General features: G+C 40.1%; 1 protein-coding gene across 5 annotated transcripts in view; it reads right to left on the reverse strand.

The window, feature by feature from the left end:
• Positions 1 to 25,943, reverse strand: part of TOPBP1 (DNA topoisomerase II binding protein 1) — a 125,851-nt gene that overhangs the window by 76,449 nt on the left and 23,459 nt on the right. For all 5 annotated transcript variants that reach the window (XM_087916720.1, XM_087916718.1, XM_087916719.1 and 2 more), the window contains one exon: positions 21,092 to 21,390. In XM_087916720.1, coding sequence (XP_087772846.1) covers positions 21,092 to 21,390 — 299 coding nt within the window. The remainder of the gene's footprint in view (positions 1 to 21,091; positions 21,391 to 25,943) is intronic.

Here is a 25,943-nt window from a genome sequence, read left to right on the forward strand (position 1 = left end):
ACCAGGCTTTGCTCTACTTTCCCAATGTGCCGCCACTGCAACATTTGACGCCAGCTCCGGAGCGGGGTGAGCCTGTGGGGCTGGCACCTCAAATGCCCCTTGCTGCCTCTTAGCACCCCCCTGCTGGCCCCCTCGCCTCTTAGCACCCCCCTAAGGCATCCCACCACCCTCAGGGGGTAGTACCACCCACTTTGTGAACCACTGCACTAGAGTATTATCAAAAGCACAATGAAAAATAACTAGCTTTAATTTTTGTGGACGCCCAGAAAGCGTTTGATAATATCAACGGGCAATTTATGCTGCAACAACTAAAATATATAAACTTTGGCAAAAAAATGTATACATACAATAAAGGCAATCTATACACGACAGAAAGCCAAGGTGATGGTGAATGGAGATGTGACAGAAAGCTTCAATATAAAAAAGGGAACGAGACAAGACTGTCTGCTATCTCCTTTATTATTTATTTTAACTTTAGAAGTTTTAATCAGAAACATTAGACAGGACCTGGAGATAAAAGGAATGGAAGTTAAAAAGAAAAATATAAATTGCAAGCCTTTGCTGATGACCTAGTTTTCATATTAGAAGAACCAATAGAATCAGGTCCAAAATTGATAGGGGAAATTGAAAAATATGGAGAGGTATATTTCCCAGATTGGAAAATATACTATCAGGCAGAATCTTTAACTTGGATCAAAGATTGGATAACATTAGAAAATAGAAGATTGTTAGCATTGGAAGGACATAATCTTCAACTAGGCTCGCATGCTTTCTTATGGTATGGCAGACATGATGCACACAGGTATTTCCAATGACATTAGATTAAATAGGCATTACTTTTGGTATGGAATAAGATTAAAAAACAAATATATATAGAAACCCTAGTTTGGTTATTTACACTGGAAGCTTTAGTCCATCCAAATTTCTTTAACCAAGGGAAAGCTATTACATACAAAGAGATTATAAATGAGGCAGGAGGATTAAAATCAAGACAGGAATTGAAAGACTAAGGGATAGAATTGGGATGATGGGCATAGTCAAGGTATGGCCAAGACAGGAAAGAATGGGGGATTAGTAGACAACCTACAATATTGGATAAAATATTACTTGGTACAGAGAATAAATTGATGAGAAAAATTTATATTTATTAGATTTTAAACTGGTGGTGGAGCAGGTAAAAGAAATGATGTTGGCATGGGCAATTTTGGGGGGTTATGGTATCAATTTGGATAATTGGGAAAGTTTATGGGAAAGAAATAACAAAATAACATTAGCCATATCCAGTGACGACCTGGGGCATGGCACAAAGGCAACACAGTCACATAAGTAAGAAAAGTCCCTTTAATACCTCCAACTTTGCCCCCAATGTCCAGTTACTTTCGGCTGGAGAAAAAACTCTCCCAAGAACAGTCTTTAAGTGGAGGAAATTCAGTCCGAAAACAAAGTACATATAAACTTGTAAATAAAAATCCACACAAACCACGCTGCAGCAATTAACTGGACAGGGCATGATAAGGAATTGCAGACTTCAAAGGCCAACAAAACACATACAGTTGGGAAGACACCAGGAACCCAGATAAGCCACGACAAAACAAGATAATAGACAATTTGTTTCCAATAAGTTGCTGTGCGCAAACTCCCTTTTTAAACACTGTGTTCCCAGCTGCAGCTAATGACAGGAATCAGGGCCCTTTCCTCCTCTGTAAATCATGCATGTTGCTCCCTTCTCCATTCCTCCCTGCGTGGTCTAGGATGAAGAGAGGTGGACATGGATCATCCACTGAATTCCCTCTGCCTTGCTCTACCTCTCTTCTGCTCTGCCCAGCCGGATTGTGCCCTTCCCCAGTTTCTTCCACAGCCAATGGAACCACACTCCCAATCCATCAGCTGCTCGGCCTCCCCCTCGGAATCAGATTCTGACAGGGGCATGACACATCGCCCCCTCCAAATGATGCCTCCAAGCCTCAAATGCCACCTTAATGGCCAGTAGCTCCTTCTCCCAGATGATATAATTGCGCTCGGAAGAATTGAGCTTCCTCAAATAATATGTGCAAGGGAAGAGGGTACCACCAGATGCGTGAGCCTGGAGGAGCACTGCACCAACCACCACATTGGACACATCTACGAACAGACAGTATGGATCGGCATATTTCAGGATTGGCTCCTTCATGAAGTCCTGCTTCAAGGCCTGGAATGCCTGCTGCCCAGGAGCACTCCACCAGAACGGGATCTTTTTCTGGAGGAGCCAAGTGAGGGGCGTGGTCAGGGAAGCGAATCTGGGGATGAAGGTCCGATAATAGTTGGCAAACCCGAGGAGTTGCTGGACATCCTTCACTCGCCGGGGAGGTTGCCAACTGAGCAGCAACTCGACCTTGCTCGGCTCCATCAAAATGCCCTCAGGAGAGATGCAATGCCCCAGGAACTCAATGATGGACTGGAAGAACTGGCACTTCTCCAACTTGGCATACTAGCGGTTCTTCCGGAGCCATTGCAGAACCAGGCACAGGTGGTGCAGGTGACTTTCCCTCGAGTTGGAATAGATCAAAATGTCATTGAGGTAAACTACAACAAGTTGATCTAAAAGGTCACGGAAAATGTCATTCATAAAATGTTGGAAGACAGTGGGAACATTGGTCAACCCAAACGGCATGACCATGTATTCAAAATGACTGTACCTGGTACTGAATGCCATTTTCCACTCATCTCCGGGCCGGATCTGCACCAAATTATATGCCCTGCACAGTTCCAACTTGGTGAACATGGTAGCCTCCCGGAGCCAATCTATCATTTCCAGAATCAAAGGCAGAGGATACCGATTGTGCACCATGATGGCATTTAAGTAATCACAACAAAGCCTCAAGTTGCCAGTCTTCTTTTTTACAAACAGGACTGGGGCAGACAGTGGCGGCGACGAGAGCTGGATAAAACCCCGAGCAAGGTTCTTGTCCAAAAAGTCCCACAACACGACCAACTCCGGATTCGACATTGAATACAAATGGCCCATGGGAAAGGGCGCATCCAGCAACAAATAAATGGGACAATCATAAGGCTGCTGCGGGGAAAATTGGTCCGCCTCCTGCTCGATGAACACGTCTGCAAAGTCCGCGAGTTCCAAAGGCACGGACTCCTCGGGTGGACTCAGCAACTGCCCTGCGCAGACTTCAAGGGTGTGGTTCATGCATTGCAAGCTCGGGAATGTGATCATGTTCTGGCACCAGTAGATCTGGGGATTGTGAGTCCGGAGCCACGCCAAGTCCAAGACCATGGGGAAATGCAGGCCAGAAGTGATGTAGAACTGGATAGCCTCCTCATGCGAGCTGATGGTCAGGTGCAAAGGTTGGGTGGTGGCCTTGATAGGCCCAGACAAAAGTACCCAGCCATCCATGATCTCTACAAGCATTGGAGGATCTACTGGACACCGAGGGACTGCATACTGGGCTGCAAATGCTATGTCCATGAAGTTCGTGGTGGTGCCAGAATCGACCAGGGCATGCGCCAGAATCCCCTGTGGACTACTGGCCAGAAAAATTTGTGCCACCAGGATCAAATGCTGAGGGGGTTCGGAATCCACGTCCATTGGGCATGACTCAAGGCTGGTGCGCGCCCGACCCAGGGCCTCCCCTAGATTGGGATTTGGTCGTTTCCCGACAGGGTTTTCTGTATCCGGGGACCGATAGGGTTTTCTGTGTCTGGGGAGCAGGCACCAGGGCTGACGCCCCTCATTGCTACTTGGGGCATGAAGCAGCCAGGTGCCTAGGTTCCCCACAATATAAACATAACCCCTCTGCACACTATCTATAGTATTCCATCACCGACAGGCGGGGCCTAGGCCCATGGGCTCCTCTGGGTTCCGGAGCCAGGGTCTCATGCACAACAGGTGCCACAGGAGTCTCCCGGGAAGTACGGCAACAGTTCCATCTCTGCAGGCGGGCATCGATCCTCAGGCACAGATGAATCAGCGTGTTGAGGGTTGTTGGACAATTCACCTGAACCAGCTCATCCTGCAACTCATCCGACAACCCATCCTGAAACACGTCCATAAGTGCAGCCTCATTCCAGGCCGAATCTGGCTAAGCAGCCGGAACTCACTGACATATTCCTGCAGGGATTGCCGGCCCTGCTGCTGTTCCTTCAATTGATGGGCAGTAGTCTGTGTCTTGATGGGGTCCTCGTACATCAAACAGAGATGGTCACAAACCCCTCTGAAGTCATTCAACAAATGACTATTCTGCACCAATAAAGGTGTGGCTCAGCGAGCTGCAAAGCCGGAGAGCAAACTAATTATAAACCTCACTTTATCCCAGTCAGTGGGAAAGTGAACTGCTCTCAAGCTAATAAATAGCTGGCACTGTTTCAAAAACACTGGAAACATAGCCTGGTTGCCGTCAAACTTATCAGGCATGGCAACCAGGCATTTCCTTCGAAGAGGAGGTGGAATAGCAAGAGCCTGGAGCTGGCCTAACTGATGAACTAACAAGATCAGCTGCTGTTGTAAGTGAGTGTTCTCTGCCCAAAGCTGTTCCATCTTGCAGTCAAGGTATGTTTCATTTGGGCAGGAACCCAAGCCTTGTTCAAATTAAACGAACACAAACTGTGTATAAAAGCAAAACTTTTTTAATGCGGCACTGGGAATTCTGTGCATTCCCAGCCAAGAGTCATTTGAACCTAATTGTCCGAGATAGTCTAATTACTGATAAATATCAACCGACAAATTTCAAAAATAAACTGGAGTTCACAGGACTTCAACAAGGACTATGAGTCTAAAGAACTTCTTTGCTTCCTGCAAAGAACACATCCTCGAAGGCTGGTTTTTATCCCTTATGGAAGGGGCCATTACCTTCCAGCCATACTCCCAAGTCGTCCTTGCTGCTTCAGCTGCTCTTTCCTTCGAGCATCCCTGTGAGCATGTGCACTGGGCACAGGCTCCCCAGGGTCCTCTGCATCACTGCTGCCAGACTCCACAAGCTCCGAAGGCAGCACCCCACTCTCTGATAGTCCTGGTCCCCTCCCTGCATCACATGCAGGCTCCTCGTCCAAGTCCTCACTATCAGAGACATCTGCCATCCGTACCTGCTGCCGGCGAACTATAACAGGAGTTTTGGCAGAAAATCCAGAAATGGATTGAGGAGATGCTAGGTCATAAAATAGAATTCAAACCAGAGCTTTTCCTACTTGGAAAAACAAAGAAATTCCCGATGAAAATGACGTAATATAAAAGATATGGTCATGTGCTGAGGTGGACAAATTAACTTGGGAAATGAAAGATAAGGATGAGATAGAATACTATAAAATATGGGATAAATTTTTTCAATGGTAGGAAAAAAGGAAGGATCAAAAGAGAATAGGGGTGGAAGAACGGATGACTAAAACTGGGAAATACCATAGAAATATATAGCTATATAAATGTGTACATGTATTTAAAGTATGTATCTTATGCCATAAAATGTGTGACAATCAAGATTGTTGGGATGATTACACCACGTTTAATGTTTTTAATAATCTACTTAATAAAGTTTTGTAAAAAAAAAAAGCATGGGGTCTAAATAAAGAACCAATAGCACTTATAAGATACTAACGGGTACAGACAAAAAACTGATAAAGAAAGTATATTATATCGTATGTATAAATTTTTTGCCAAAGTCCATATATTTTAGTATTATATTTATAAAAAGCACATTTTATATGTTATATCTATTGACATATAAAATGGAGAAGGAGCAAGTCAAAGAAACAATAGTTGTTTGGGCAAATTGTTTTGGTTATAATATAGAATTAGCGAAGTGGCAAAAACTATGGAACAAGAACTATAAATTGATGATGGCTTCAGCATATAAGTAAAGAAAACTTATATAAAATATTTTACAAGTGGCATTTACCACTAGCAAGATTGGCAAAAATGTTCAGTAATTTGTCTGAAAAATGTTGGAAATACAATCATAACCAAGGGACTTACTATCATATGTGGTGGACTTGCACCAAAGCAAAACAATATTGGGAGAAAATAGAGAGTTGGCTAGAAAAAATAACCAAACAGAAGATAAGACTGGAAAACAGAAGTATATCTGCTGGGCATAATCCCAGAGGGTTATGATAAAGGAATTGCATACTTAGTTTTACATATACTGACAGCAGCAAGGATTAATTATGCAAAATTCTGGAAAAATGAGAATACCTCATCAGATGACGAGGTAATCACGAAAATCCTAGAATGGGCTGAGATGGACAGATTAACTTTAAAAAGAAAAGAAAAAGAAGACTCAGAATATTATTTGATATGGAGTAGATTCTATGAGTGGTTAGAGACAAGGGGTAGAAGTTAGAGGAAGAAAAATGAATGTTTTTATTAAAATCAGATGGTATATAAATGTCAGCGTTCAAGATTTTCTCCCTTTGCTTTGCATCTTTCGGCTGTCATAAGTAATGGGGGGAGGAGGGGGGAATGGTTATGGGAAGTGAGCTGGAGGTGTTACAAACCAGAACTGTATAAATTGGTGGGGGGTGTACATTCTTGCTTAGGTTTCTATCCTATGCTATGCACAGCTGCAACCCTTTATCAAACTATGTCTTTCTTGGATTTTGAATGGAGGACCAGCTGACTTTATTCTGAATCTGAGAAAATGGAGCACCAGCTGACAATAACAGTGATGGTGAACGTTTTTGTTGTGGTCTTCCGAAAGTGCACGTGCCAACACCCACAATGAAATGTCCCCCATCCCCCCTGCACATGCGTGTGCAACACCCACCGCTTCCTTACTTGAACTATGCATGCACACACCTCCCAACTGAGGCCTTTTTCACCCTCCTGGAGGCTCGAGGTAAGCCTCTGAAGCCTTGGGAGGGCGAAAAATGGGCCTTCCGGAAATCCTGGAAGTGCCCATTTTCAGCCTCCAGAGGGCCTCTGGAGCCCAGGCAAAGCCATTTTCGCCCTCCTGGGCACTCGAGGGAAGCTTCTACAGCCTTTGGAGGTTGAAAAATGGTATTTCCAGAAGGCCCATTTTTCGGCCTCCTGAGGCTGCAGAGGCTTCCCCCGAGCCTCTGAGAGGCCGCAAACGGACTGAAAATAAGCTGAGAGGCACACACATGTGCAGTGCAGGTCAGTTTGGCTGGGGCTCACGTGCCCACACAAACGGCTCTGCATGCCACCCATGGAATGTGTGCTATAGGTTCGCTATCACAGGTATATAACTATAATTACTACAAACACTAAAAAATATGAATGAATTAAACGTAAAGAAAAAATGTGTTTCTGTATTATTATATTATTAGTACTATAATAAGTAAATGGGAAGATATTTTTATAGAATTAGCTATGGTTTTTGTTTCTTATAAACAGTATACTTGGACAAAATGCTGTATTCAAAAATGTTTATTGAAAAAACCTTTTTAAAAAAAGAATAAGAAAAGTCATAATCAAATCTAGGGCCAGAGTTCCTATTAAGTTATAAATCCTCAAGAATATTAAGAAGTTACATAATTACTATGAAATAGGCAAATATTACCAAATTATTCCAATTTCCTACATATTAAATTGTGGTGAAATGCACTCAATTACAGTTGAGGCTGGCTGTGGTCATAATTTGAGGATCGGTTGTCCACAAATTATGACCACAATTGAGCCCAACATTTCTGTTGCTAAGCAAGACAGTTGTTAAGTGAGTTTTGCCCTATTTTACAATCTTTCTTGCTACAATTAAATGGATCGTTGCAGTTAACTTAATAACATGACTGTTAAGTGAATCTGTCTTTCCCATTGATTTTGCTTGTGAGGGTCATAAAGGGTGATCACATAATATAGGAACACTGCAACCATCATAAATACATGCCAGTTGTCAAGCGTCCGAAGTTTGATCATGGGACCATGGAGATACTTCAACTGTTAAGTATGAAAAGGAATCATAAGTCACTTTTCTCAGTGCTGCTGTAACTTTGAATAGACATTGAACAAAAGGCTGCAAATTTAAGATGAAATAGCCACAGCTGCTTAAAAGCTCAACTTGGATGTTTGAAGGCATTCCTGAATTCTTCTGTTGATACTAAAGAAAGTATGGAACTAATGCTAAGCATTATCTAAAATTCTGCAAATCATTATAGTGTTCTAGTGATGATTTATAATATTAAATATGTAATTAAAATATGATTTGAGACTTCCAGTTGTGGTGTAATGTTGATGCTGTGCAGGGGAACGGAGCTCTGTTCTGAATAGGCTTTGCAATTGGTATCCCCTAGGGGTGAAGTCGGATCCTTGAGGGGCTGGCAATAGAGAGAAGATTCAGAGGTATCGGGGAGAGCTGCGACTTCCTGATGCTTTAAGAAGTCCCAAAAACCAGCGCGAAAGAGATCAGTCTCCATGATTTGATCTAGAGACGTGGCTGCCTGACCGATCATTGGTGGAAGCAAAGATTGGAAAGCAACGCAAGTAATGGTGCAGAGTAAGACAAAAGGAAAGTACCTATATAAAGAAGACCTGTTGCAGTGAAATAAGAGAGAGGCTCCGAACCGAGAGACAGAAGCAGGCGGCGGATTTGGCGGTAGGAGCTTTTATGGTGGACTGAGTGATTGAATAATGGCGCTGAGAGACTGATAGAAGATAGACAGGGAGAAAGGAGAGGAGGTGTTTTTTCCTGTATTTGTGGACAGTGGAATGGATAGGAGAGAAAAGCTTGATGGAGAATAACTTTTGATTGTTGATGGTTACTGAGAAAGAGAGATCAGCCATGGAGGGGACTGTGAAGGAAATGCAGCGGGAAAGTGAAAGCGACGAACCACAGTGACTGTGCATTTTAAAAGAAGACATTTTGAAAAGACAGGGAATTGCTGAGTAAAGAAAGCTGTAAGCTCTGTAAATATACGCAATATATATATGTATATGTTATGTCTCACCTGTATCCACAGGTGAGCATACAAAGTTCCAGAGTTCAAAATATTCAAACAAGAACAAAACCAGACTTTAAAGAGTTAACAGTACTGTTTTCCAGTCCTTGGCAGTCTTCCCGAAATCTGTCTGGCAACTCAGAATTGTTCATAAATCACAACGGCCGCTTCAAACGTATCCTTTCGAATCCACAAAGCACTACTCACTTTTCACTTTGCTCCAAGCAAAGATTGAGAGTCAGCACGCCTCCTTAAATCTCCTGTATGGGCGTGTCAGTCTCTCTAATCAATGTCTGGCTTGACGCCTCCCTTCAGATTGTGATTGATGTTTCAATCTTCTCCTAGTTCTACCGTCAAGCCAACATCTGTCAGTTTCCTCCTCACTAGAAGCCTCTGGCTCATTTTGTGGATCAGCTGCTGTCATGCACGAAGTCGAAGGTTCTGGAGTGGATTGTCTCTCCGACAATCTCTCATCCTCCTGGCTCACATCTGTGTCCTCTGATAATTCAGATTCCACATTCACAGCAGGCTCAAACCTTCCATCTTCAGAGGCATCAGAGTCGAAACTCCCAGCAGGGTCAATCCTTCCAGTCACAACATGTATGTGTGTATGTATTTATATATGTATGTATGTATGTATGTATGTATGTATGTATACAATATTCATATAATATATGATACTGATTTAAGGATTAATATTGAAGATTGAAGAACAGTATGTTAAATATATTTGAGTAAGTAGTAACACCCTGACATTCTAACACTTTTTTTGGTAAATTTCCCTGTGTAAATAATATAGATTATATTTATAACTGTGTGTGATGACCCGTAGTCTCTCAAAATAACCCAAAACCCAAAACACATATTAAAGTCCGGTAAAGCCTTCAACTTAACTTCACTGTTTTATTAGGCGCAGTTTAAAGTCACAAAAGTAAATAATGAGGCAAACAGAAAACCAAAACAAACCACATTGATGAGAGTTCTGAAGCAAGCCGAGATAACTAATTACAAACTCCAGGAAAATAACTGAGAAAAGTCCATGGGAAGAACGCCAGCAAAGATAAGCCTCTTTCAAGGTGAACACTAACTGACTTCAGCAATTCTAACTGCGCAGTTGGAAACTTATATACATAGCTCCCACCTGCAAGCCACGAGGAGGATCATGGTAATCTCCTCTTGAGTAGACCTCGCTTTTCCCTGATCCTCTCCTCCCTGCGTGACCTAGGATGGATAGGGAATGGGCCTGGATCCTCCTCTGACTGCTCAGCCGGCCTCTGCCCTTCCCCAGCCTCCTCCATCACCTCTGGAGCCACACTCCCATTCCCTGTTGGCTGTTCCTCCTCTTCCTCAGAGTCAGACTCCACCAGGGGCATGACACTGTGGATAGAATTGAAGGTATATTTATAGCTGAGTAATTTATATAATATGCTTAGAACTCTATTTTTTTTTAAGATTTACTAACTGATGAATTAATAATATTTAGAGAAATAATTGATTATTGACCATTGGTTAATTAGTGACAATCAAAGATTAGAACCTGTATTTGGTATTGTGTTGCAACTATAAGGATAAAGTAGAAGGTTATTAATTAATTAATCAATTGAGTATTTTCTACTAGTGAAGATTGAATATTGAATATACATAATATTTATGGAATAGTATATGATATAATTTATTGGAATACTGTAATACTAGATCAGACATAAGAGACAATGAAGGGTAGTTCTAAACATGCCATTTGATGGTAGATTGGAAGAGTTTGTTAAGGACCCTGAAAATGACAATGACAACAACTATAAAAACTGGAAAGAAGGTAACAGCGAGTACATCTTCCCCCTTAGGGCAAAAGTAATATGTTGGGCGCAGAGAAATCAGGGTCTACTTTAACCCTGCAGAGTGTACAGACAACTCTAAATATGAAGCAAGAGATGATGGTGGGGACATAAGAACTTATAGCAAAAAACCATGAGGATTTGAAAAGTGAAATGAAGAATGATATAGGAGGAGTGAAAACTGACATGCAGAAACTAGATGAAAAAATTGGAATAATGCAAGAAGTGGTAGCAAACAATGAACAGAAATTGACAACGATGGAAGTCAGAACTGAGTGTGTGGAAAAGAAGCTAGAAGTGTATTGTAGGATACAACAAACGCTTGTATAAGAGGCTTAATTGCCTATGCAGCAAAAAGAAATAAGGAAAGAAAGAAACACCAATGGAATGGCAGGAGAAATTGAAAAACTTGGAAGCCAATATGCAGACAGACCCTCGCAATGAGGAACTCAAAAGAAAAATGGACCAGGTGAAACATGAAAATAATTTAAACCTACAAGAGGAAATGGCCAGAAAACTTAAACTTGTGAAATGCGAATAAACCAGGGAGATGGCTGTCACACAAGTTAAAGAAGGAACAGGAGAAAAGAATAATATCAGTGCTGCAAGATGAAAATGGGAGCCTATGTTCCCAGATAGATCAAAAGAAGTTGATTGTCCAAAACTTTTTTAGCAATCTGTATACTCAGGAAGAAATTTTAGATGAGGACATCATTACCTCAAAGAAAGAGAACCTACCTATAGTATTGGATGCTACATGGGATATGCTGAACAATAAAATAACTATAAAAGAAATGAAAGATGCAATTGGGAAGCAAAAAACTAATAAAACGCAGGGGGCAGATGGAATACCAGTGGAGTTTTATAAAGCAGCGGTCACCAACTGGTGGGCTGCAGCCCACTGGTGGGTCATGAGAAAATTTTGGTGGGCCGCAGAGAAATCTCACCCCCAGAGCACCCCTTCAAAGCAATTAATCCAGGCTGCGCAAAAACACAAGCCCACATGGCCCTCAGGAACCCTCCCTGCCCACTCACTCCTTACCTGGCAAACTTGCCTACTAAATTGCTATTTTTCCTTTTTCCGACTATCATCTGTTCTGCTGTGCCAGGAGATTTAGATTAGCTAGGAAGCAGGAAATGGTTGGATTTCTTGCTTTCTAGCTAGTCTTTAGATCTTCGGCTCAGCACAGCCGAACCCCCCTTATGACTGAAGGTTTGCTTGCAAGCAAATTCAGTGCAGACTTACAGCAAGCAAATTTGAGAGACTGAGCTAGCCGATGGCAGATAGATAGATCACTAATTGATTCTGTGAGCAACTCAATCTGCCTGCTTTGCCTGATTTTGGGTAAAAGTTGCTCTTTTTTAAAATAAAAAAATCAATATTTACATGCATGGTGTGTTGTGAGTTAATTTTATGAGTTTGCTTGCAAACACATTTTATGTGACAGACTGAGCTAGCCAATGGCAGATAGATAGATCTCTGAATGAAACTGTGATTCTGTGAGCAACTCAATCTCCCTGCTTTGCCTGATTTTGAGTAAAAGTTGCTTTTTTATAAAAAATTCAATATTTATATAAATATAATATTTACATATAAGCCATGCCCAGCCAGTTACATGACTACAAAGCCACACCCACAAATTAGGCCATGCCCACAGAACCGGTTAGTGGTCCCTGGTATCTAAAATTATGAGTTTGGTGGTCCCTGAGGTCCAAAAGGTTGGCGACCCCTGTTATAAAGAACTTCAGGAGCCATTGGAGGAATTAATGTTGGACTTGTACAATGTGGTTTTAGAACGAGCCAAAATACCAAAGTCATGGATGGAGGTGCTCATAACACTCATACCCAAGGAACATACGGATCCCCGGAAAATTAAAAACTACAGACTGATTTCGCTCCTAAACATGGATTACAAAATTTTAGCTAGGATAATGTGTGAAAGACTGAAAAAAATATTAAATGAAATCATTCACCCAGACCAGAATGAATTTCTCCCAAATAGGCAGATAAAGAACAATACAAGATTGATTATGGATGTCCTAGAACAGTGGTCGCCAACCAGTGGGCTGGGGAAAATTTGGGTGGTCCGCATAGAAATGTCATCCCCAAAGGAATTAATCCAGGTTGCGCAGGAACACAAGGCTGCGCCGCCCACATGGACCGTGGGAACACAAGGCTTGTGTCGCTTGCATTGCGAACAACACGAGGTAGTGAGGGGTGGGGAAAAAGGGCGGAGGGGGGAACTTGCCCTACACACGTGGCCTGGCCACCGGCCTGCTTCTTTCTACTTCTTTCTTCTTCTGCTTTTGGCTGCACGCAACAAAAGCAGCAAAAGTCTTTCTTTCTCTCCCCCAAACTCCGCCAGAAATGAGTCCTTGGGATCCTGCAAGGCATCCTGCTCCAAGAGGCTGCGTCAGTGCAACAAGTCTCACAAAGACTCATTTCTGGCGGAGTTTGGGAGAGAGAAAGAAAGACTTCTGCTGCTTTTCTTTCATGAAGCCAAAAATCTCTCTTCCCCAGAGAACGGAGCTGGACACATCCTGAGATCCCAAATAAAGAATGATCGATTGGTAGGAAAACGGAGTGGGGAATTTTCCTGCAGACTTTTTGGGGGATTTTCCCAGGGTCTCTGGTCTGCAGGATTTAAAATTATGAGTTTGGTGGTCCCTGAGGTCGAAAGGTTGGCGACCCCTGTCCTAGAATATTATGAGACTTATTCAAACAAACCAATGGCACTTATGTTTTTGGACGCTCAGAAAACGTTCAATAATTTAAATTGGCACTTTCTCATTGAATAACTGTCTAAGATGCAATTTGGTAGAAAATTTTTAGGACTCATCAAAACAATATATACAATACAAAATGCAAAAGTGATATTGAATGGAGAAACCACAGATGGTCTAAAAATAAATAAAGGAGTAAGGCAGGGATGCCCATTTGCCCCATTGCTATATATAGTATTTGCAAAAGTACTGTTGATTCAGATAAGGTAGAATCAGGATATTAAAGGACTGACTATTAAGAAAGAGGAGTACAAACTTCAAACCTTCACCGATGATATGGTATTTATCATGGAGAATCCAAAAGAAACAAGTTCTATACTAATAAGAGAAATAGAAGAATTTGGAAAGGTGGCGGGGCTCAAAATTAATAAAGAAAAGACTAAAATAATAACCCAAAACTGTACTAAATGGCAGAATGAAGAATTAACAAGTGAATTAGGAATGCAGTAGTGAAAAAAGTAAAATATCTTGGGATTTGGCTCACGGCAAAATGTTCTTCAATTAAACAAATTGATACTCCAAATTCAAAAAGATTTAGACTATTTGGCTAAAATACAACATTCACTGTTGGGGACCATAAAAAAAATGTTTTACCAAAATTATTACATTTGTTTCAAACGGTACCAGTCAAGCTAGGAGGGAAATTTTTCAAGGATTTAAACAAAAAATAGTGAAATATATTTGGCAGAAGAAAAAAGCCAGGATAAAATACAAATTATTGCAAGATAGCAGAAGTAAGGGAAGTTTTGGCTCCCAGACTTTATTACCATTATATTACCAGGCAGCAGTAGCCACATGGCTCAAAGATTGCATTTATTTGATAGATAAAAGACTATTAACAATAGAGGGCCATGACCTGCAGCTTGGCTGGCACACATTTCTTTGGGAAGGGAAAAACAAGTGTCATACTTATTTCCAAAGACATCGGGTGAGAGACATGTCTGGGAGAAGCTAAAAAAAACATCACCATGTGAAAATACCTCTCTGGCTATCGACAATGGAAGTGTTGATAACGCTTTAGACTTAAATAAAATACAAAAAACTTTTAAATGAAAAAGGGTAATTAAAAACACAAAACCAACTAAAGACACAGGGAATTGAAATAGGTTGGTGGCCTTACCTCCAGATTCAAACACGATATAAAAAGGACAAAGAACAATTTGGCTTTTGTATAACACAAGAATTTGACAAACTATTACAAGGATTTGAAAAAAACAAATGATTAGTAAAATAAACAATTATTTACTGGAGTATAAAATGGAAGAGGAAACCGTCAAAGAGAATATGATAACCTGGGTTAAAAATTTTGGCTATAGTATTGATTTGGAACAATGGGAACTTATCTGGCAGGTAAATTATAAGTCAACATTGTCCGTCTCCTATAAGGAGAATTTGTATAAAATGTTTTACTGGTGGCATCTCCCCCCAGTGAGATAAGCCAGAATATTTCCTAATATGACAGCAAAATGTTGCACATGCACTCACAGCCAGGGAACGTATTTTCAGGTTCAGCCTGAAAAGGTTCAGCCAAGATGGCGCCGACAATGGTTGCCTCGCTGAAATGGTCTCTAATGGTTTATTTATTCCTCATTATCATCTGCAATTCACTACGGATTTCATACTCATGAGACCATCTGCTAAGAATTAGGCAATTTTCCTTAAGGAGCAGCTTTCTGATTCCTCACCCCCACCTGTCTTTGCAAATGCCGAGGAGATTCTAACTAATTCCCAGTGCTTTGAATTACAACAAAGGAGGAAAGCGACAATGCCAAAAGGTAAACGAGCGGGAATTTTAAACAGACTAAGGAATGGGAGGGGGACTCCTCTCCCTTCAAGTTTTCTGACTAATTTACGCTCGCTTGCTAACAAGATGGATGAAATTCATCTCTTAAATAGATGGAATCCTGATTTCTATAATTCTTCAGTTCTTTGTTTTACTGAAACCTGGCTTAATCCACAAATTCATGAGGACAACACCATATACATCCCAGGATTTCAGACAGAATTGAAGAGACATCAGGTAAAACAAAGGGTGGAGGATTATGTTTATATATCAACAACAACTGGTCTCAAGATATAACCATAATATGGTTCTGTGATGAAAACTTAAGAGTCTTTACACATCAACTGCAAGCCATTTTACTCTCCACGTGAGTTCTCCTTATTTCTCCTAATAGCTGTTATGTTCCTCCACAGGCCTGGGTAAACAAGGCATTACGAACTCTTGCTGATCAAATTATGGAGGCTGAAGCCAAACACCCAGGTTCCCTTCCCATCATTTTAGGAGATTTCAATCAAGCAAATTTTATGAAAGAGCTCCCAAAATATTTCCAGCATGTAAATTGTCCCACCAGAGGCAAAAAAACTTTAGACCACTGCTACACAACAGTAAAAGATGCTTATAGGTCTTTACCACAAGCAGCTGTGGGACACTCTGACCACTGGATGATTCACCTTGTACCTGCCTACAGACAAAGACTTAAAACTATGAAACCAACAATTAAATCGGTGAAGACTTGGTCGGATGAGGCAAAAACTCCAGGCCTGAAACTCCAGGCCTGCCTTGATTGCACTGATTGGAATGTTTTTGAAGATGCCTCTGTAGACTTAGATGAGCTCAGATACTGTAACATCTTATGTCAGCTTCTGCGAAGACTTATGTGTACTAACAAGGAACCTGCAAATATATAGTAACAATAAACCTTGGTTCACAGCTAAACTTAAGCAGCTACGTTGTTCCAAAAAGGAAGCCTACAGAAAAGGTGACAGAATGCTATACAACCAATCCAGAAACATATTAACAAGAGAGATCAGAACAGCAAAAAGAAGCTACTCTGAAAAGTTAAGGAATCAGTTCTCAACAAATGAACCAACAAACGTGGAAAAAACTCTTAAAAACATCACTAGCTTCAGCAAACCTTCTTCCCAGGCAGAAGGAAATCAACAATTAGCAGATGACCTGAATGTGTTTTACTGCAGGTTTGAAAAGAAACTACAGCCACCTATCTCCACAACCCACATCTCAAACACACCAACAACAGCCAAACCTCCTACAACTGGCCCCAATCCATTGGGTTCACAACCTCTGGTGATCACAGAAAAAGAAGTGCAAGATCTATTTCACAGACAAAAGCCAGGAAAAGCACCAGGGCCAGACAAGATAACTCCTTCTTGCTTAAAAGTCTGTGCTGACAATTGGCCCCCATCTTCACCTGAATCTTTAATAAAACACTAGAGATGTGCTATGTTCCTTCTTGCTTCAAATGCTCTACCATCATCCCAGTCCCAAAGAAGCCCTCATCAAGGAACTAAATGACTACAGACCAGTTGCTCTATCATCTGTAGTTATGAAAATCTTTGAAAAGCTTGTGCTGTCCCACCTGAAAACCATCAGGGATCTGCTGTTAGATCCCATGCAGTTTGCATACAAGCAAATAGATCGACAGATGATGCTGTTAATATAGCTCTGTATTACAACCTACAACACCTACACAAGGGTCCTCTTTCTAGACTTCAGTTCAGCATTTAATACTATCATTCCAGACACTCTTCTAAGTAAATTAAACCAACTAGCGATACCTGAACACACTTGTAACTGGATCACAAGCTTCCCAACAGACAGGAAGCAGCAGGTGAAGCTAAGCAGAATCAATCTGATACCTGTACAATCAGCACAGGAGGGCCCCAAGGCTGTGTGCTTTCTCCAGTTCTCTTCTCCCTATATACCAATGACTGCATCTCAAATGATCCATCTGTTAAAATACTAAAGTTTGCTGATGACACAACAGTGATTGGTCTCATTCGAGACAATGACGAATCTGCATACAGACAAGAAGTTGTACAACTTGCCTCATGGTATAACCGGAAAAATCTGGAACTGAACACACTCAAAACCATAGAAATAGTGGTAGACTTTAGAAGAAACCCTCCCATACTACCATCTCTTATAATACTAGACAACACAATATCAACCCTCAAATTTCTAGGTTCTACTATATCACATGACCTGAAATGGACATCTAACATCAAAAACGTCATCAAAAAAGCACAACAAAGAATGTTCTTTCTGCGCCAACTCAGAAAGCTCAAACTGCCCGAGGAGCTGCTGATACAGTTCTACAGAGAAATTATTGAGTCTATCATCTGCACCTCTATAACTGTCTGGTTTGGTTCTGCAACCCAACAGGATAGACACAGACTTCAGAGGATAATTAGGACTGCAGAAAAAACAATTACTACCAACCTGCCTTCAGTCGAGGACCTGTATACTGCACAAGTCAAAAAGAGGTCTGTGAAAATATTTACAGACCCCTCACATCCTGGACATAGACTGTTTCAACTCCTTCCCTCAAAACGACACTGTAGAGCACTGCACACCAGAACAATTAGACACAAGAACGATTTTTTCCCGAAAGCCATCACTCTGCTAAACAAATATTCCCTTAACATTGTTCAACTATTACAAAGTCTGCACTACTATTACTATTAACCTTCTCATCACTCCTTATCACCCATCCCCTCCCACTTGTGATTGTAGGACTGTAACTTTGTCACTTGTATCCTTACAATTTATATTGACTGTTTCCTAGTATGATTTGATTGCTGATTGTTCCCTATGACTATCATTAAGTGTTGTACATTATGATTCTTGATTCTTAACGAGTGTATCTTTTCTTTTACGTATACTGAGAGTATTTACACCAAGACAAATTCCTTGTGTGTCCAATCACACTTGGCCAATAAAGTATAAAGTATTCTATTCACATGTGGTGGACCTGCTCTCAAGCACAGAGATATTGGCTTAAAATTAAATCTTGGTTAGAGGACCTAACGAAACAAAAGATCAAATTCAAACCAGAAACTTTTCTGTTAGGCATGTTAGAACTTAACTTAAATAAAAATCATCAACATCTAATACTTCATATTATAATTCCTTTGCCCAAAACTGGAAGCAGGCTACAACCCCCTCAGAAATTGCAGTAATTAATAAGTTATCTGAATGTGCCGCAATGGTCAGATTGATGATGTTACTAAAAAATAAGGAAGAAGAAAATATTACAAGATATGGGTTGTTTGGTTCAAATGGCTAAAGAAAAGATGCAAAGACGTCAAATGATAATGAATAAGAAATCACAAAGTAATATTGTTTATGTGTAAATATAGATATATATGTATAAAAATGCTTAGAACAACGGAAAACTTAATATAGTTACAGATAACAAAGTTATCGATGTTATTAACCAATGTAAACACTGTTACAATATCACTGCAAAATGTGGAAATTTGTTTTTAATTGTTGAAACGTTGAATAAATAAATTTCTAAAAGAAATGTGATTTGAGGCAATGGTTGATGAACATCTGTGTAAACTAAACAAAAAAGCTATGACTAAAAAACTATGATCTATATTTTTTCAACAAGGAAATTATATTGAATTAAAGATTTTGTCAGAATAGATTCAATTAAAATTAATCCTTAATTTCATTAAGAAATCCAATGATTTCAAGTAGGAATTGCAAAATTGAAATGTTTCACTATAGACTTCCAGCTGTGCTTCCGGTGGTGTCAGAGGCGAGGACTGCGAGATCCGCAGCCCCACTCCTCTCCCCATTGGAGGACTCCAAAAGGAGCCATAGCCACCCTGTAAGGGTGGTGAAGTAAAGGGGGGCATCTTGCAGGTTGAGGAGAGCCACATATCTCCTCCCTGACTTGGAAAATCCCCCTCATCTGAAGATGAGGAGTAGTGGCAGTCAACATAAAATAGGAAACAAGAAAATAAAAAAAAATCTGTGATAAGAAAGTCTAAAAAGATAATTGTTTAAGCTGCAAAAATAAGCATTTCTGAGATCTATGTTGAAAAGTAGGTTGAGAGCACCATCTATTGATGAAAGGAAAAGTGACTTCTAGACTCCTGAAAATTTACAAGGAAGGAATATTTGATATCCGGTGGAGAACTGTGACCTTTAACTGTCTATTGTCTTGCACTTACCAGGTGGAAATAAGAAAGACACTTTATAAAAGAAACTCTGGGAAACTAGAATAAAAGACCAAAATTACAGAGCAGATTCCAAGAATTTGGAAAATAGCTTGGACTATTAGAATATGGAATAAATGTTGGAATTGGCCTGTCTAAATAAATGACTTTGCTTTGAAATAATTGGCTTCTGACTAAAATATCTGCTGGAAAAAAAGGCAGCATGGAAATCTGAGAGGAAAGTGCCATCTATTAATGACTGGAAACCTATAATTTTGAATGCTTCTTGAAATAGATTGAGACTTTTATTATTTAATGTACTTATATCGCTATCAGGATTGGAGTTGAAGGAACAACTCTTGAAATGAGAGGACTTTTCAATGAAATGACTTTGTTGTTCCAAAGTATTAAAATATCAATGGATAGTATAGAGAAAATGGAAAACATCCTGCAAAGAACAATGAATAAAACCAAACTGCTCATGAACTGGTGGAAAGAACAGAAAGATTGGATGAAACGGATTACTTAAGCCAGCAAACTGACTATGAACAGGGAAAAAACATGGATCAGAAAAACCAGCAAATGAAGCAAAAGCTCAATGAAGAGGAAGACCAGGCAAATGGCAAGCAAAAGGAATGGAAAGAACAGATGAAATGGCGACATCTATAAGTAAATCAAGGACTGGAGCAAAAAATGGGACAAACCAGCCAATAAAGGAAGAAAGATCGAAGAAAATAAAGCAGATAAATCAACAATTGAATAGACAGGAATATATCTTTGATAAGGAGACTGAGACATGAGCAGATATTTGGGAGAATTGCCAGCATAAGTTTGTACTGGGAGAAATGCTTACATTGAACAAGAAAGATAGAGATAAAGATAGAGATAAAGATGAGGAGTGTGGGAAGCAAGTCAAAAATGGATAAAAGTTGAAGCACTAATGAGAAAAAGAGATGATGGCTAGAAAGAATTGCCTTTTAAACATTAAAGTAGCTTGTTGTAAGCTGGTAGAGGCAGAAATAAAATTAGATAGGGGAAATATTAGAACGCATATTTTTATAGAATAAACAAAAATAATAGACAGAAAGATTAGAGGTTTACAGGTGGTAAGTATTTTTTTTGTTGTTTCAATAATATTATGAGAGTCATCTAAGTTTGATAAATGTGATAAAGATTACCAATACTGTTATTATAATTTGGATTAATGTAAATGATATCCAGGATACATATTTAAAATAAAAAATATATAATTTAAAAAGTGAAATGTTTCACTATAGCACTTCAAAGGCAGTGAGTCAGTGAGATCAAGAGCATTCACGAACTTCCTAGGTATAAACAAACAAGTTGACTGGAAGTTAGAAAAGATTGGGATTCATCACATAATCATATCAATATATTCATTTCTAGAACTACATATAATAAAATATAATAAAATAAATTCATTCAAGTAAAATAAATAACTATAGATATAAAAAGTAGCTTGACATTAAAACGCAGCATACTCAATTTGCTTTGAAATTAAAAACAAAATTAGAACTAACAAATTGATATTTAGTCATAGTTACATTGTAACAGACAGTTAATTTTTTCTCAAACATTTACAACAGGGACAAGGTTTCCAAAATATTTACCTTGACATCAAAAGAAGGTTTAAAGAGCTTGTCTTTCGATAAAAATTTAGATGGTGTATCCAGATGCAGGGAGGGTTCCTTCTGTACTACCTTGCTTCCAATTGGAGGGCTAGGATTTTTACCAATGTGCTGTGAAATGACACTTTGGAAAGCTTTACTTTGGAAACGATTCACATCCAGGGGTGTCACTGTTGTTATCTTTCCACTTCCAAGGACATTACTAGGATAATCAGGTGTATTTGTAGATGCAATACTTGTCTCCATTTCTTCTGAAGAATTTGTAAGATTCTTTTGTTTACCTTAAAAAAATTTAAAGCTTAATTTAAAAATATTTTTTTAATTATGTATTTCACATTTCATTACAATAAACAGTAAGACAAAAGTGTTGTTTCCTATGCTACAATTGCAGTGATCCTTGGTAAAAATTACTTTGGTCATTCTTTATTATATTCAGTGAATATAACAAAATAAACAATAGAGTTGTAAGTTTTGCCCTTTCAATTTTGAAAGTGAATTGTCAGCCCTGGAGACATCTTTAAGTCTTCAAGGTTGTCACAGCGAGGCTGACTGCAGCTGTGGAAAAGGGAAGGGGGAGTAGAGATAGCTAAAGGGAATATGTAGCCAAAATAACATTTTCTTCTGTGAATCAAGGACACGCTCAGCAGCACCTGAAAGGGCATGGGAGGCATCCAGGATGGGGAGAGAGAACTGACTGGGACGTGTGATGGTTGTGTGTAATGTGGGAAAGAACTTTGGATTTTGAACTGGGTGGGAAAAACCTCGGGTTTCACTAGCTGTGCCAATATTATATGCCTAATAAATCTATACTTTGAGGAACCCTGCCTTGGTGTTTTGATTTCTGATCGGCTGTTACTTAGAACCCTGACATTAACCTGAATCCCTTTTATTAAAAAAATCAATAGCTCCCCGCTCACGTGGGGCTGCTGTCCGGGATCCTGAGCTCCGGCTGCTTTCCCAGTCTACCAGGCAGTGGGAAGACTCAGAGCAGATGGAGGAGAAAAAACAGCTAGAGGACTTGACTGCTGCCGGTGGAGCTTTTGGAGCCAGCGGGCTCACTGTGGAAAGCTCTGGGATTCTCAGCTTTCCCTAGATGACAGCGTGCGGCAACCAAGCTTGGTGTCAGAGGAGGGCCTGGCCCAAGGAGTCCATCCTTTGGGACCCGACCTGCAGCCATGGCACTGTGCTTTCACGCTCCCAACATACCTTGAGCCAATGCTATGGCCAGCTACTCAGGAACAATACAAGGCAGAGCAGCAGTTTGGCGGCCAGCCAATGCTCCAGGAGTGCCAGGTCACCGCAGCACGAACCAAGCACACCACAATATTCGAGTGAGAGTTGACCTCAGCGAGTCCAGGGCCTGGGGAGTCTAGCCATTGCCAAGAAACCAAACCCTGGAGGGACTATCAGAGAAGTCAGCCAGCTGAGCATCAGTAGCAGGGGGTCTTGGTTCTGACCCAGCCAACATTCACCTTCCCAAGCCATGGGAACATGGCACTCCTCCTTCGTTCCATTCAGTGTGAACCAAGCCAAGGCCTCAGGTGACAGGCCCAATCTACCATATTGACAGCTGTCAACTGGGCCAGTAAGCCAATCCAGCCCATCCTGCGGACTGCCAGGGCTTGCTGGCTGCTGGGCCAGCCATCCCCTAGATTCCTACCAGCTAATTAATTCCCCTTTCTACCCCGGCCAGGGGTGGATGGAGTGCCAATTGATGCTGACGCAGGTGCCCCCGCCTGCAGTGGCTCAACTGCCCCCAGAGCCCCCAGATGCACTGCCAGTTGACATTTTTTTTTAAACTAATCTTTATTTAACATATTTTCACAATTAAAAGCACATTTCCACCAGTGTTCACTCACATTGACATATTTCTAATTATGTAGGTTACTACTAAATATTGTTACAATTATTCCTACATTCAATTTAAGACACAATTATTTACATAATTATTTACATGGTTATAGACAATATTATCTCATCTTGACATAACTCCTACATATCTTTCATCCATCTATTTTACGTTCACCTTCCAACCAGTTATACCATAAACTCCAAATCTCATAGTAATCTATTTCTTCTCCATCTTTCAATTCCATCGATAACCTATCCATCTTTGCACATTCTAAAACCTTTTTTATGATCATAGTGTCAGAAGGAATATTGTCATGTTTCCAGTTCTGGGCAAAGGCAATTCTTGCCGCAGTTATTATGTAAAGTATGATATATTGAAACTTTTTGCCAATTTTATATCTTAATATACTCAATAAAAATATCTCTGGTTTCAATTCAATTTTTGTTTTGTAATTTTTTCTAGCCAATTGTTAATTTTGAGCCAATATTTCTTAGCTTTAGGGCAGGTCTACCACAAAAAAGTTCCCTGTTCATGGTCACACTTCCAACAATTTGCCAATTTTAGCCAACATTGCCAGGAGTAAGTGCCAGCAGTAGAAAATTTTATGCAAATTCTTGTTATAAGCTGCTGTGATGTTAGTTTGTAATTTATTTCCCATAATTTTTTCCAATCTTCCAATTTAATACTATACCCAAAAATTTTGGCCCAGATTATCATAGTCTCCTTTGCTGTTTCTTTTAACAGATTATACATTTTAGTAATCATTTTCCCCTGTCCCCTGTAGTATTTTATCTAATTCCTGTTGATCTTTATGTATCCCATTTTGCTCTATGTCTTTCTTATATGCTTGAATTTTTAGATACGGCCGCCAATCTTTCTCTATTCCTTGTACCTTCAGTTCTTGGTTTGATTTTAATTCTCCTTGCTCATCTAATAATTCTTTATATCTAACTTTTATTTAGGTCTAGGACATTAAGGATATACCATTGCCTCCATAGTCAATAACCATGTTGGAATGGTTTCTTTTGATTCTCTCCCAGACAGATACCAGGGCATCCCTAACTTGGTGCCACTGAAAGTATGAATGCAGTTTATTTTTCCCTTCCCAAATAAATATGTACTAGCCAATCTGCAGATCATGCCCCCCAATGGTTAACTCTTTTATTGTTTAGATATACCAAATCTTTAAGCCATGTTGCGGCTGCGTCACAATCCAGGAATCAAAAACCTCCCTTGCTTCTACAATCTTGCAAAAGTTCCAATTTTATTCAGGCTTTCTTCCCTAACCAAATAAATGTTATTATTTTGTTTAGTTCTTCAAAAAACTTTTTTCCTAATTTTATTGGGATTGTTTGGAAGAGGAACAGTATTTTAGGCAGTACATTCATTTTAATGGTGGCTATTCTCCTGATCAGTGAAAGCTGTAGTTTCCCCCAATTATCCAAATCTTTTTGTATTTGTTGTAGTAGCTTGTCATAATTATCTCCTTTTATGGACAAACACTTTGCCGTCAGCCAAACTCCGAGATATTCCGACAGTCTCATTTTCAGCGAAACTCTAGGGGACCATGTCAAATTAATGTGCCAAGTCCTCAAAAAACTTCTCGCGGCAAAACTCTTCATGAAGCTGTCAAAAATACAAGTTCCACAAGATTTCCCTGGACTACCAAGTGTCAAATGAAGGGATCAAAATGGACCCAGGGAAGGTGAAAAGCGTCCTAGACTGGCAGCCCCCATGCACCCACAAGCAATTTCAGAGTCTTCTTGGGTTTGCCAACTTATATAGACAATTCTATAATTTAAGGCATGTCAGAAAGGTTGGCAGTTCAGTGGTTGAATCCCTAGCACCATGTAATGGAGTCAGCTCCCATTAATTGTCCCAACTTCTGCCAACCTAACAGTTTGAAAGCATGCAAAAATGCAAGTAGAAAAATAGGGATCATTTTGGTGGGAAGGTAAAAGCATTCCGTGTGCCTTCGGCATTTAGTCATGCCAGCCATATGACCACGGAGACATCTTTGGACAGCCCTGGCTCTTTGGCTTTGTAACGGAGATGAGCAACAGCCCCTAGAGCCGGAAAAGACTAGTACATATGTGCGAGGGGAACCTAGACAATTCCTCTCCGCATTTGTGGAAGTGGCGGAACTGTTAAAAGCGGGAGGGAAGGACCCCAAGCCAAAGCCAAGTCAGCCCTTGGCCTGGTACCTAGATTGCCAGTGCACCTTCGAGGCCCTAAAGAAATTATTCGCTGAGGAGCCCATCCTTAGGCACCCCGAACCAGAGCAACCATTTGTGACCATTTGTAAGTGGACACCAGCAATGGGGCTTTAGTGGCGGTGCTGCTTCAAGCAAACCCCCAGGGCCATCTGCAATCCTGCATTTCCATCTCCAAAAAACTCGACACCGAGAAATAGCGGGCAATGATATATGGTTATATCTATATGAGACAGCTAAAACTAATGCTAGCCTTATGGTCTGACAGTTGGTGCAAACACTTCATCATAATGAATATTTTTTCTTCACGTGAATCCCTATGCAACTAACTGTGGCTTATACTGCTGTTCATTATTATTATTATTTGTAAAAAAATTATTTCAATTTTCCACATTTTAAAAACTTATTTTTGGTGAACACCATGATTCCAGGTTTTCACATTTCCATGCAAACATGACTTTCATTACATATTCATCTTTCACATTTAAATTCAAATCTTGTCATTGCTTTACATATTTTCTATCAGTTTTCTTACTTTCCTCAAGCTTATTTTATAAATTTTCAATTCATTTCTTAACCTATTTCTTTTTACTTTAAATAATTCTCATATCTTCATATTCGTTATATTTTATACTTTTATTTGTCAGGTTTGTAATTTCATCGCATATTCTTATTTCATTATTTCAAAAATTCCATCTCAATTTAAACATTTCAAAAAAATTCCCCCTACAATTACCAATTTGGAGTGTGCCACCCCATACCTTATATA

The sequence above is a fragment of the Pseudonaja textilis genome, chromosome Z, assembly GCF_049901715.1.
Source record: "Pseudonaja textilis isolate UNSWEBS1 chromosome Z, rPseTex1.2, whole genome shotgun sequence".
NCBI classification, from domain to species: domain Eukaryota; kingdom Metazoa; phylum Chordata; class Lepidosauria; order Squamata; family Elapidae; genus Pseudonaja; species Pseudonaja textilis.